At 46.9% G+C, this 14,873-nt stretch overlaps 1 protein-coding gene across 4 annotated transcripts in view; it reads right to left on the bottom strand.

Annotated features, from left to right (window-relative positions):
- HACD1 (3-hydroxyacyl-CoA dehydratase 1) overlaps nucleotides 1-9,145 on the bottom strand; it is a 30,353-nt gene extending 21,208 nt beyond the window's left edge. For 3 of the 4 annotated variants that reach the window (XR_008618492.1, XR_008618491.1, XM_055087737.1), the window contains exon 1: nucleotides 8,851-9,136. Coding sequence is in view for 2 of the 4 variants with exons in the window: in XM_055087737.1 (XP_054943712.1) it covers nucleotides 8,851-8,990 (140 nt within the window). In the remaining 2 variants the exon portion in view is untranslated. Of the gene's footprint in view, nucleotides 1-8,850 lie in introns of all 4 variants that reach the window. The other variant, XM_028495277.1, reaches the window with a different exon arrangement.
- Nucleotides 9,146-14,873: the final 5,728 nt, after the last annotated feature.

Genomic DNA, 14,873 nt, shown 5'->3' with positions numbered 1-14,873 from the left:
AGGATATATTGTACAGCATAGGGAAATATAGCCATTGTTTCCTAATAACTTCAAATAGAGTATATTCTATAAAAATACTGAATCTCTATACTGCACACCTGAATCAACTATACTTCAATTGAAAAAAAAGTTTGTTTTCGAAAAAGAAAAAATACATATGCCCCCTCCCCCCTTTTAACTTACACTTGTACATTAAATATAGTTGCTGTGAATTAATGGCGCTTAAAAACACAAGCTACACCTGTGGAGACCAGCTTTGTCACCCGGGTACTCAATCTCCAAGAGTCACTGATGAGAGGTAATTTTTTTTTTTCCAGTTTCCATTGCAATTACAAAAGCACTTTGAAGTTTAAAAAAGTTGCGTCACCTGTAACTTTTAAAAATCCTTAATAATACACCCATAGAAATGAATAGCTACCCCAGGCTTTTGAAAACAGTGGTCTCCAAAGTGTCTAGTTAAATGGATTTATGAACTATAAAATTTATAATAATTTTATACAGTTTTAACTTTTTAATTAAAGAGCACTCAATAAAATAGACAAATGGCTTAAAGGTGCCTGCAAAGAAACGACCGACTGAGTGGGGTGAAAATGGCAGAGGGGCTTCCCTGGTGGCGCAGTGGTTGAGAATCCGCCTGCCGATGCAGGGGACACGGGTTCGTGTCCCGGTCCGGGAGGATCCCACGTGCCGCTGAGCGGCTGGGCCCGTGAGCCATGGCCGCTGAGCCTGCGCGTCCGGAGCCTGTGCTCCGCAACGGGAGAGGCCACAGCGGTGAGAGGCCCGCGTATCGCAAAAAAACCAAACAAACAAAGAAAAGAAAATGGCAGAGAGGCACTTCAACCCCGGGAATCTCTTCTCAGCTTAAAAACAATGACCTTTAGTGAGACATGACAAGAAATCAGGCAAGTGCCAGAAACTATCACAAAGACCTTTGAAATGTAGAAGTATTAAGGATAATAACAACAATGATAATGATAAGTACACTTTCAGAGTGCTTTCAATGTTCCAGACACTGTCTTATATGCAGATTTAATATATTAATATTTCATCCTCACAGTAACCCCATGAAGGAGCGACTACTACTATCCTATTTCACTGCTGTGGAAACAGGCAGAAAGGGCCCTGTAGGCAGTCAGCTGGGACCTCAACTCACCACTCATCTCACAGTCCATGCTCCTGAGCTACTCTGCTGTACTGGTCTGGCTCTAAGCATATCCTGTGCCTTGGGATATTAGCTAATCATAATAATTCATGTATTTAAATTATAAGTAATTTTTAAAGTTATACAGAATGTTATGCTCAAATATTTTAACTGATAGTAGTACGCTATCAAGAAAGTTTGAAAGCCACTGTTTTATACGAAACAATCACCATGCAGAGATACCGTGCGACTTACCCTAAGGCTCAGAGTAAGTGAGTTAATGGTGGAGGTCTCCTTACCCTCAATGCTCGTCCCCTTCTACTGCACCATGGCTTTTACTGGATTCAACTCACGTTTCCATCCCGCATTAGAGCCAACGCTCAACCCTGTGCTGGTCTAATCTGAGTGTGCTAATTTGGATAATGTTTTAGGTACCTTCCAGGTTTAAAATGTTCTGATTTCATTATCCTAAATTCCAAGTCCTTACACTACTTTGAACAAGAAAACAAAAAGCTTAATGTTTTCGTTCACATTTTCCCATATACTTTTCTTTTAGACAAATCCAAATCAGATTTTTACCAAAGACTGATTTAAGAGGTAACTGTTAACCAACCAGAGAATTCATCAAAAGATTAATTTAGATGGCAAGTTTTCTACATTTTTAAAGGCATGATAGAAAAATCCATGCATTTTAACGGTATAACAAATTTTACTGTTGTCCCATAGGTGGCAGTATTGTACCAACTAGCACAGTATAACAATACTATCACCACTAACCTGTTGGAAATAAAAGAAACTAACACTCTGGGGTTAGAAAGGACCATGGAACTATCTATGCTAACCTCTCATCTGTTTTTTGGTAAATACAGCCAGGAACTCATCTGAACTAACCCGTGCTCACTTCCTAAGCCCCCTCCCCCCAATCACAAAGGGTGAGAATCAAAGTCTCTCTTGAGGGCCCTACATTCAGCTAACGTTGGGCTTCCTATACCCGTCAGTTTAGTAACTGTAATTTTAAAAATTTCCCAAAGCAACCGGAGTGTCTACAATTAGGAATTCTTTTTTGGACCGTTGTTGTTTTTTTTTTAATATGCCAGAGCTAATGATTGCCTAAATATGACCCCAAATAGACTCTTTCAGTCCTTGACAAAACGCTCTCTTTGGAAAATATAAACGTGTTCCACATGTAGAAGGTTTCTCACTTGCTTAATTCATTTATTTACTCATTCATCTTCAGGATCAATACAGGACAGGTACTGTACTAGGTGCTGGGGAATTAGGGATAAACAGGACAGAGTTCTGGCCTCAGGGAAATCTTAAGCTACTAAGTGGAGACAGAACACTGCAGCAAGGAGAGGGATGTGGCATAACTTCCTAAACACCTTCTAACACTCACTAAATGCCTTCTTTTCATGCCACTATGGCTACAATCACCCTGAAAAATCTTATTGAAGATGGAGCTCTTTCTTCTGGCTACCTTCTGGTGCTTCTTTTTCTCCTCAGATTTCTTGGAGACCACCTGCTTTTTGAAGAACTTGGTTATCTACACCTATACTCCTTTTTTCCTTAATTTCAACACCGCTTTAAAAATTTTTTTACAAACAACTTCAAACATATACAAAGGTATAGAGAATGAATGGTACGATGAACCCCCATTTGCCCACTGCCCTGCTTCAACCAGTATCATCTTATTAACAATCTTGTTTCATCCAAACCTCTATTCACTTCTTTCCCCACAAGCCTTCCTCCCTGATTATTGTGAATAAGATCTCATACATCCTATGATTCATAAATGCTTAATTATGTATCTCTAAAAGGTTTATTTTTCATAAACATAACCACAACACCACTATCCCATGTGAAGAATTGAACAATAACTTCTCCAATCACAAAACTTAGAGTCAAGATACAAATTTCCTTAACTGTCTTATCATTTTTAAAAATCATGATTGAAATAAGATTCATACATTGCAATTAGTTGCCATGTGATTTATGACTCTTTTAAATCTATAGATTTCACCTCCTTCCATCCATCCTCATCCCTCCTCCCCTCTTTCTCGTGAAATGTATCTGTTGGAGACCCTGAGTGGTTCCTGCAGAGTTACCCTCGGTCTGGGTTTTGCTAACTGGATACCCACATGGCATTTATTATGTTCTTCTGGCCCCGGTACTTCCTGTGAGTGCGTAGTTAGTTCTAAAGGACTGATCAGACAGATTCACGTTCAAGGTTAATTTCTCTGCTGTGTTGTGTACTTCCCCAGGGAGCCCCAAATTTCTGGCTGTCCCTCTTCTTGTGATGTTAGCACTGATGATCATTGTCCAGACCCATTATTTCAGCAGTTACCGAGAAATGATGATGTTCTCTGATTTTATCGCTGCTTCTTTAAACCTCCTTCAAAGTAACCATTTGGAGGCTTGTACCCGAGATGATCTTTGACGTTCATACAATCCATACTTCTGTGTCGTGTTCACCGACAACTCTAAACGTCCTTTCCTAGACTACATGCAGACTCGTTTAGTAGCCAACGTGTGTTTCAATTTATCACACATAAGGCTCTCATGCCAACAGAGCTAAGCTGAAAGCTTCATAAAAGAAAAAAACCAGATAAACTGGACTTCGGTAAGATTAGGACCTTCTGCGCTTTGAGAGACATTGTGAAGATAATGAAAAAGCAAGCCATACCTGATAGAAAATATTTACAAATCACATATCTGATAAAGGACTTGTATCCAGACTATATAAAGAACTTTCAAAATTCAATAGCTGAAAATCAAACAACAAACCCATGAAAAATGGGCAAAAGATTTAAACAGACCCTATACCAAAAAAAGGTACACAGCTGGTAGGTAAACCCATGAAAAGATGCTCAGGGTCATTAGTCACTAGGGAAATGCAAATTAAAATCACAGTAACACAATACACCACTTAGAAGGTATAAAATTATGACGACTGCGCATACCAAGTGCCGATGGGGATGTGCGGCAACCGGAAAGCTCATTCACTGCCCGTGCGGACGCACTGGACAACCACTTTGAAAGAACAGTTTGGCAGTTTCATAAGAAATCGGCAGTGTGGCTACCATGTGACCCAGCCATTCTGCTCATAGGTATTTACCCGAGGAAAATGAAAGCGTGTGTCCACACAAGACTTGCATACAAATGCCCACCACGTCATCTGTCATAGCCCCAAACTGCAAAGAACCCAAATGTCCATCCACAGATGAAGGATAAACAAGTTGTGGTAGGTTCATACATGGATCCACCTACCTCGGGAATAAAATATATGTCTATTACTTAACACTTCAAGAAATCTATGTGCCTGAAACTTGGGTTTGGTGGTCTGCTAACGCAGACTATGTACACTGTGAGAATATCTTAAATAGTTTCTTTCTGCATGACGTGCAGTTTAAAATTCACCACTAGGAGTAGGAATTAACATTTCTAAACACCCACTGTGTGTCCAGCAACCTGCCGACCACTTCATATCCACTATTTCTTTTTTTTTTTTTTTTTTGCGGTACGCGGGCCTCTCACTGTTGTGGTCTCTCCCGCTGCGGAGCACAGGCTCCGGACGCGCAGGCCCGGCGGCCACGGCTCACGGACCCAGCCGCTCCGCGGCACGTGGGATCCTCCCGGACCGGGGCACGAACCCGCGTCCCCTGCATCGGCAGGCGGACTCCAAACCACTGCGCCACCAGGGAAGCCCTCCACTATTTCTTAATTCCTTGTAATAACCTAGCAAAGTAGTTGTTTTGCTCCCTTGACAGATGAGAAAACCCAGGGTCACAGAGGTTATGGAACTTACCGGAGGTCACCCAGCTAAAAAGGAGTGAAAACATAACCTTCAATTAACACCTTCCTGTACTGTTTACGGGTTAAAATCCAAACACGTTAGCGAGGCATGTAAGGCCTGGGCAGTGAGCCAGGCTCCCCGTACATCTTCCTTTCCCAGCCCACACTGCAGGCCCACTAGTTGTCACCCCAACGGCTTGTCAGCACGAGCTGCTCCCTAACTCCTGCTCTTTCCTCATCCCGCCGCTCAGCTGGAACGCGATGGTCCCCGCCCCCACCAAGGCTTTCTCTGATCCTCCGTCCTCGACACCTCTGCGGAACACTTACTTCATCCTGCCTTTTACTGCAATCTACAAATGCCCCAGGTAGCACTTCTACAAGGACAGGGCCTAAGATATTTAGCTTTTGTCTCTCACTTGACCTAGGATAATGCACTAACACATGCGGGCTTCAAGAGTGTTTGTAGCAAAGCAAAAAAATAAAAAAAGAGAGAGAGAGAAATGCTCACTTTCCTAGTCAAGTACCTGTGTGAGCAAGTACAATAAAAATCCTCACATCCTTTAAATTACCTTATTACTTAATTAAATTAATTACATCCTGTAGTTCTACTTCAGGAATTCATCCTAAACAACTAATTCAAGAGAAACAAATTAAAGCAAAACATCATTAGAGGCATGATTTAGTCCATTACTGTACCTTAACTCTATTCCCTCTTATGTAACCATGGAAGAGTGTAATTATGAAAACTACATAGAAATATTTGCTGAAACAGTGAGTGAAAACAGAATATCCTACACAGCAGATACTGTAACTACAATACCCTATAATGTGCATTCATTCACTCAACAAATATTTCTTGAGTGCTTCACGGAGCTGACACTGTTACAGGACGATGCAGACAATAAGCAACAGGACGAATCAGTAAAATTCATTGTACAGTTAATACGGTAATAAGTACGATAGAGAAAAATTAATCAGGCAAGGGGGATAAGGAGTGTTTGTGTGTGGTTGCTATTTGAATGAAGATAGCCACGAAGGCCTCCCTGAGAATGGAGATTTGAGTAAAAATCTGAAGAAGTAACTCACATGAGCGATAACAAGGAAAAATGAAAGGCCATGCAAAGCTTATAGAATTAGTCATTCTTTTCTACTTTTATGTAAAATTTTATTTCTTAAATATTATTTTGATTGTTTTCAAAACTATTACAAAAAAATTAATAAACCCTCCAAAGTTCTGCTAAAAGAGAAAAACAAAACAAGCAAATGAACAAAAAGAACCTTTGCATTAGCAGATGTAAACTAGTATATATATAGGATGGATAAACAACAGGGTCCTACTGTGTAGCACAGGGAACTCTATTCAATATCCTGTGATAAACTGCCATGGAAAAGAGTATAAAAAAACAATCTCTATATGTGCATAACTGAGTCACTCTGCTGTACAGCAGAGATTCGCACAACATTGGAAATCAATTCTACTTCAATACAAAAAAAAAAGGTGGTAAGAGAGTGAATCTTAAATGTTTTTATTCCCAAAATAAACATGGTAACTATGGGAGGTGATGTGTTAACTAATCTTATGGTGCAAATCATTTTGCAATACATATATATACCAAATAATCACACTGTACACCTTAAACTTACAGTGTTCCATGTCAATTACAACTCAGTAAGGCTGGGGGGGGGGGAGCAAAAAAAAAACCAACAACAAAGAGCCTCTTGCTATCCAAACCACTAAATGTACACGCGTGTGTCCCGCTTTCAACACCACAACTTCACCAACTCATTTACCCCTCTGCCCCAACCCTCCAATTAAATCTGGAGGCTTTCTTGCATCTCATGCCTATTTCCAGAATTAATCCCACTTGGAATATCTACCCTCTACATATGTAAATCCTATCCCTTCTTCAAATCTCAACGCCTTTAGAAAGCCTCCAAAGAGTTAATTACATGGATTATTCCATTTCCGTTCCCCTTGCCTTTAAACAGAGATAAGAATGGCAAGGGACCTTCTCAACATAGGCAGGGAGACAAACAAGTTTCGGGGAAGCAGTAATTTGCTGAGCCAGGGAGGAAGGTTAGGAACGAAGTGTGAGAACACAGCTGAGAGAACATTTAATTCTGCTTCAGGTCGGGTAAGAGACCCAGAAAACTTCAGAGATGGCTTGGCTAGAAGGCACAGCAGAAACACGGGGATTATTAACCAAAGAATGAACAGCCTGAGCAAAGATGGAGAGAGCCATGAAAATAAAACTGCATGGTGTTTGAGGGCATAGTGAGATACAGATTTCAAAAGCAATAAAACTGGAAAGAGGAAATCAGGGAGATAGTGCAAAGGGCCTTGAACGACAGCCTAAATCCCTTCCACTACAGTGGAGGTAATGGGGGGGGGGGTCACCGAAGCCTTTAAATGGAGTTATGCATTGATTTTCATTTTTTGAAAAGGCAACTCGGCCTTCAAAAGGGAGAGTGGCCTGGAAAGGAAAGGGACAAGACCAGTTAATAAATGGTAGGCGTCCCCGAAGTGTTTATTAACTGGATGAGACTAGCACAGAGGAGAGAGGATATTTTCAGCCTCCAGGGTATCTAAAGGCTGCAGCACACAGTGGGTACTCCATTGTTCTCCAGTAGCTTTGACTCTATTAGTTTTCCCTTTCAAGATTATAAAATTTAGTAAAGTGGAAAGAAGTAGCACGGCTCTGGGCTCAGACTATGCCGAAATCCAAGTCTGACACTTGCTGGTTTTGGGAACTTGAGCAAGTTACTCCACCTATTTGTGCCTCGGTTTCCTAGTCTATCAAATGTAATATCATGCACCAGAGGACCAGAAATGACATACTACACCTAGAGTGACCGACACAGTGCCTAGCGCACAGTGAATCCTCAATAGATACCAATATTTTCATTAACTGTATTTGGTATTAAGCACATAATAAGTAGTCAGTACTGTGTCAAATCATTTATTAAATCTTTATCAATCACATTTTTCTATAAGCCCTACAGAAAGTTAAAGGTATTAAACGTTTCCCCAGATTTGTATAGATTAATAATACTTCATGTGATAAGGGGAAAATAACTTTTTTAAACGGCAATGCCATTGAGAAACGCAAGAGCATTTTCCCAGCCGGTTTTGAAAAGCGGTCGACACAAGTCACTGTGACAGCTCTTTGCAAAGAGACAGTCATTGTGTAACCTTAACTTGTAAGTCGTACTCAAAGCCACAAATAAAAGTACAGGGTATCAGTCATGGAGCCAACAAGATGCTGGACACGAGTGCTATGCTCCGATCCGGCAGGGTTTTTTGAAAACCGTCCCAAGTAAGAAGCTCTCGGGAGCACTAACTTTAAAAAACAAAACAAAACAACAACAGCAAAAAACCCCGTAGCGACACGAAGTTAGGAACACTCTGCCCACCCATCGGCGGCACGAGGACACGCACTCCAGGGGCCGGCGGCCGAGGACGCGGGTCTGGGCCCCCGGCCGGACGGCTCCGGGCTCCGGGGTGGCGGGACCCCGGCGTTTCTCCAGCTGCAGCAACAGCGGCGCCCGCGGCGGCCGGGCCGGAGCCGCCTCCCCCGCGGGGCGGCCCCGCATTCCTGCCCGGGTCTATACTTAACCTCCGGCCCGCGCCCCGCGGCCGCCGAGCACGCCGTTGCACCGTATTAGGCAATGCCCGGCGAGCAGGGCCCCGGCGCCCCTGCCCCCCCGACCACGCTCCATTCAAGCCCGGCGGCGGCGGCAGCGCCCCTCCCCCTCGGCCGCCGCGCGCGACCCCACGCCGCGACCACCCCACCTCCAGGCGCGCACGCGCGCCCGGCCCCTCGCCGCCCCCTCCCCGGAGCCGGGCGCGGCCGGCGCCCGGAGCGCGGAACGCCAAGGGGCGGCAGCGCGTGGAGGGCCCCTCGGGGCGCACGTACCCCGCGGTCATGGCAATGTTGTAGAAGGTGAGCCAGGCGGTGGCCAGCAAGCCCCGGCGCCTCATCTTGCCCGCGGCCTCCCTCTCCTCGCCGGCCTCCGAGGCGCCGCCGTTGGTGCTGTCCTCCTCGCTGGACGCCATGGTGGCCGCGTAGCCGGGGGACGTGGACAAGAGGGGTAGGGGAGCGGGAGGGGGCCCAGCCGAGCGCGCCGCTGAAGCGCTGCCGCCGCCGCCGCCTCAGTCAGGCACCCCATGTGCCGCGCGCAGAAGCCTCGGCGCCGCCAGCCCGGCCGCCCGCAGGGGGAGGAGCGGGCGTCCCAGGCCACCGCCCCGCCCCGCCCCCGGCCCGCGGGAGTGCGCGCCGCGCGGGGGCCTGGGCGCGGGGGCGCGCGGGGGTTCCGGGAGGCCCTGGGTGCGAGCTCAAGCTCTGCTCCCGGGGAAACCCATCCGCCTCGCCAGCTGGGGGAGCCTCCTCTCGGAGACAGCTGGGGCGTCTCGGCGCAGACCACGGGCGCCTTGCTAGTTAGTGCCTTGAGTCGAAACGCACCTGGACTTGGCGTGGCCCTGCCCCGCCCAGACTTCTGTAAGATTGTTTCTGGAGATGGAGAGAGGCCGTGGGATCCTCCCGCCAAAGACTCATTCTTCAGAGCTTCTGGGGAGGAAGCGCCCACTTTTCACCCTGTTTCACTTTTCCCAGCCAGTGGAGCAGGCACGGGGCGGGGGGGTTGGAATAGGAGTGCCCCACCTGAACTCAGTAAGGCTGGGGGGGGGGGGAGCAAAAAAAAAACCAACAACAAAGAGCCTCTTGCTATCCAAACCACTAAATGTACACGCGTGTGTCCCGCTTTCAACACCACAACTTCACCAACTCATTTACCCCTCTGCCCCAACCCTCCAATTAAATCTGGAGGCTTTCTTGCATCTCATGCCTATTTCCAGAATTAATCCCACTTGGAATATCTACCCTCTACATATGTAAATCCTATCCCTTCTTCAAATCTCAACGCCTTTAGAAAGCCTCCAAAGAGTTAATTACATGGATTATTCCATTTCCGTTCCCCTTGCCTTTAAACAGAGATAAGAATGGCAAGGGACCTTCTCAACATAGGCAGGGAGACAAACAAGTTTCGGGGAAGCAGTAATTTGCTGAGCCAGGGAGGAAGGTTAGGAACGAAGTGTGAGAACACAGCTGAGAGAACATTTAATTCTGCTTCAGGTCGGGTAAGAGACCCAGAAAACTTCAGAGATGGCTTGGCTAGAAGGCACAGCAGAAACACGGGGATTATTAACCAAAGAATGAACAGCCTGAGCAAAGATGGAGAGAGCCATGAAAATAAAACTGCATGGTGTTTGAGGGCATAGTGAGATACAGATTTCAAAAGCAATAAAACTGGAAAGAGGAAATCAGGGAGATAGTGCAAAGGGCCTTGAACGACAGCCTAAATCCCTTCCACTACAGTGGAGGTAATGGGGGGGGGGGTCACCGGAGCCTTTAAATGGAGTTATGCATTGATTTTCATTTTTTGAAAAGGCAACTCGGCCTTCAAAAGGGAGAGTGGCCTGGAAAGGAAAGGGACAAGACCAGTTAATAAATGGTAGGCGTCCCCGAAGTGTTTATTAACTGGATGAGACTAGCACAGAGGAGAGAGGATATTTTCAGCCTCCAGGGTATCTAAAGGCTGCAGCACACAGTGGGTACTCCATTGTTCTCCAGTAGCTTTGACTCTATTAGTTTTCCCTTTCAAGATTATAAAATTTAGTAAAGTGGAAAGAAGTAGCACGGCTCTGGGCTCAGACTATGCCGAAATCCAAGTCTGACACTTGCTGGTTTTGGGAACTTGAGCAAGTTACTCCACCTATTTGTGCCTCGGTTTCCTAGTCTATCAAATGTAATATCATGCACCAGAGGACCAGAAATGACATACTACACCTAGAGTGACCGACACAGTGCCTAGCGCACAGTGAATCCTCAATAGATACCAATATTTTCATTAACTGTATTTGGTATTAAGCACATAATAAGTAGTCAGTACTGTGTCAAATCATTTATTAAATCTTTATCAATCACATTTTTCTATAAGCCCTACAGAAAGTTAAAGGTATTAAACGTTTCCCCAGATTTGTATAGATTAATAATACTTCATGTGATAAGGGGAAAATAACTTTTTTAAACGGCAATGCCATTGAGAAACGCAAGAGCATTTTCCCAGCCGGTTTTGAAAAGCGGTCGACACAAGTCACTGTGACAGCTCTTTGCAAAGAGACAGTCATTGTGTAACCTTAACTTGTAAGTCGTACTCAAAGCCACAAATAAAAGTACAGGGTATCAGTCATGGAGCCAACAAGATGCTGGACACGAGTGCTATGCTCCGATCCGGCAGGGTTTTTTGAAAACCGTCCCAAGTAAGAAGCTCTCGGGAGCACTAACTTTAAAAAACAAAACAAAACAACAACAGCAAAAAACCCCGTAGCGACACGAAGTTAGGAACACTCTGCCCACCCATCGGCGGCACGAGGACACGCACTCCAGGGGCCGGCGGCCGAGGACGCGGGTCTGGGCCCCCGGCCGGACGGCTCCGGGCTCCGGGGTGGCGGGACCCCGGCGTTTCTCCAGCTGCAGCAACAGCGGCGCCCGCGGCGGCCGGGCCGGAGCCGCCTCCCCCGCGGGGCGGCCCCGCATTCCTGCCCGGGTCTATACTTAACCTCCGGCCCGCGCCCCGCGGCCGCCGAGCACGCCGTTGCACCGTATTAGGCAATGCCCGGCGAGCAGGGCCCCGGCGCCCCTGCCCCCCCGACCACGCTCCATTCAAGCCCGGCGGCGGCGGCAGCGCCCCTCCCCCTCGGCCGCCGCGCGCGACCCCACGCCGCGACCACCCCACCTCCAGGCGCGCACGCGCGCCCGGCCCCTCGCCGCCCCCTCCCCGGAGCCGGGCGCGACCCCGGCCTGCCGGCGCCCGGAGCGCGGAACGCCAAGGGGCGGCAGCGCGTGGAGGGCCCCTCGGGGCGCACGTACCCCGCGGTCATGGCAATGTTGTAGAAGGTGAGCCAGGCGGTGGCCAGCAAGCCCCGGCGCCTCATCTTGCCCGCGGCCTCCCTCTCCTCGCCGGCCTCCGAGGCGCCGCCGTTGGTGCTGTCCTCCTCGCTGGACGCCATGGTGGCCGCGTAGCCGGGGAACGTGGACAAGAGGGGTAGGGGAGCGGGAGGGGGCCCAGCCGAGCGCGCCGCTGAAGCGCTGCCGCCGCCGCCGCCTCAGTCAGGCACCCCATGTGCCGCGCGCAGAAGCCTCGGCGCCGCCAGCCCGGCCGCCCGCAGGGGGAGGAGCGGGCGTCCCAGGCCACCGCCCCGCCCCGCCCCCGGCCCGCGGGAGTGCGCGCCGCGCGGGGGCCTGGGCGCGGGGGCGCGCGGGGGTTCCGGGAGGCCCTGGGTGCGAGCTCAAGCTCTGCTCCCGGGGAAACCCATCCGCCTCGCCAGCTGGGGGAGCCTCCTCTCGGAGACAGCTGGGGCGTCTCGGCGCAGACCACGGGCGCCTTGCTAGTTAGTGCCTTGAGTCGAAACGCACCTGGACTTGGCGTGGCCCTGCCCCGCCCAGACTTCTGTAAGATTGTTTCTGGAGATGGAGAGAGGCCGTGGGATCCTCCCGCCAAAGACTCATTCTTCAGAGCTTCTGGGGAGGAAGCGCCCACTTTTCACCCTGTTTCACTTTTCCCAGCCAGTGGAGCAGGCACGGGGCGGGGGGGTTGGAATAGGAGTGCCCCACCTGCGTGGATTCCACTGGAGCCAGTGTTCTGTGGGCGTTCACTGCACTGCAGCGCGGGATGCTGGATGTTAGAGGGAAACTGGAGGAAATAGGACGTGACAAGATACCAAAGGAGAAAAGTTTGCGCAGACAGAGGCAACCTACGGATGGAAAGCTAGCAAGAGCCCTACCCGCAAGAAACGTAGTATCCCACTGTTATGCACCCTATGTCTCCTTTTTAAAAAATCTTCCAGATACACATGCTTCCTCCTAACAGTTCTTTCCTCTTGCCCCTTAAAGCAAACAGTTAAGAAGGCCGGCTCTGGAGTCACATGACTGGAATTCAAGCCCCAAATTCCAGGCCCCACCAGTCTTATTAGCTGTGTGAACTTGGACAACTAAATCTCTCTATGCCTCAATTTCCTCAATGGGAATAATTTTAAAACCTACCTCGGGTTTGTTGTGAGATTTAAGTGAAATCATCCATGTAAACCACTTACAGGCCTGAAACAGTTTGAGTCACCCCAAATCAGTGTGTGAGTGGCATTCGGGCAACTCGGATCTCTGGTGATCCAGTGAAAGAAATTCTAAGCAGAACAAGGGAAGCGATCTACTTGTTAGGTCGTCCTCCGGGAACCTGAGCCTGGCCCTGGGCTGGAGACCACCCCCAAAAGACCACAGAGACGAAAGTTGGACCTGGTCCACGCGGATACTGATCTGGGCTCTGGGCACCTCCCCGAGACGGCACTACCAGCCTGATCTGAGAAACTTAGATAATTTTGAGGAGTATGTTAACAATGGGAGATGGGGAAGTCTGAGGTGTGCCTAGGGAAGGAATACTGGCTGAAAATTGTTCAAATTTCATGAAAACTATGAACTTCTGTTTTTTGTTGTTGTTGTTGTTGTTTTGCGTTACGCGGGCCTTTCACTGCTGCGGCCTCTCCCGCTGCGGAGCACAGGCTCCGGACGCGCAGGCTCCACGGCCTGTGGGATCTTCCCGGACCGGGGCACGAACCCGTCTCCCCTGCATCGGCAGGCAGGCCCCCAACCACTGCGCCACCAGGGAAGCCCTGAACTACTGTTTTTAAAGGCATTTACGTTGGAAAAAGAAGTACAACTATTTGCAAGTGACAACATTGTGTTATTAGAAAAGCCTAATGAATCCACAAAAAAAGCTACTGGAACTAGTTGCAGGATACAAGGCCAATGTAACAAAAAATCAATCGTTTCATACATTCTAGAAATGAACAACTGGAAACTGAAATTTAGAGTAAAACTATCTAATGCTTATCAGCATCCCAAACCATGAAATATAGAGGGATAAATGTAACAAAATGTGCAAGACCTGTACACCGAACACTATAAATCACTGTCAAGAGAAAATGAAGACCTAAGTGAATAGCTATTCTATGTTCATGAATTGGAAGACTCAAGTTGTTCAACTGTCAGTTCTCTCCAAATCCCAGAATATTTTTTAATTTGACAAGATAACTCTAAAATTGATACAGAAATGTGTAGTAAGAATGAAGTTGGAACACATACATATCTGTTTTCAACAGTATAAAACTACAGTTTACAGGACAGTGGGGTAGGCATAAGGATAGACATATAGATTAGTGAATAGAGTCCAGACCCCCATACATATGGTCAACTGGTTTTCAACAAAGATGCGAAGTTTAAGTCTTTTCAACAAAAGGTGCTGAAACAACTAGATATCCACATTAAAAAAAAAAAGAAAGAAACATGATCCTTACACTATAGACAAGTATTAATTTGATATGGATCATAGACCTAAATATAAAAGCTAAAACTCTAAAACTTCTAGAAGAAAACAGCAGAATCTTTGTGACCTTGGGGAAGGCAAAGATGTCTTAGATACAATGACCTAGAAAAAAGCATTTATCATAAAAGTAAAGACAGATGGAACTTCATCAAAATGTAAAACTTCTCTTATCCCAAAGACACCATTAAAAAAGTGAAACTATTCACAATACATGTATCTAACAAGAAACTTGTATCCAGAATATATAAAGAATTCTTATAACTCAATAATATAATAATTTTTTTAAAAACGAGCAAAAAATTTGAATAGACATGTGACAAAGAAGATATGGAAATAATAGTACATGGAAAGATGCTCGATCTTTTTGGTCATTAGGGAAATGCAAATTAAACCCACAATGAGACATCACTACATCTAATATTTTTAAATGTTGGCAAGGATGTGGAGCAATTGGCATTCTCATACATGGCTAAAGAGAATACTACTTTGGAAAAAAAAATTGGCA

Source organism: Physeter macrocephalus, chromosome 11 (genome assembly GCF_002837175.3).
Source record: "Physeter macrocephalus isolate SW-GA chromosome 11, ASM283717v5, whole genome shotgun sequence".
NCBI classification, from domain to species: Eukaryota; Metazoa; Chordata; class Mammalia; order Artiodactyla; family Physeteridae; genus Physeter; species Physeter macrocephalus.
The sequence above is the reverse complement of the archived record's forward strand: the minus strand, read 5'-3'. Positions and strand labels throughout refer to the sequence as shown.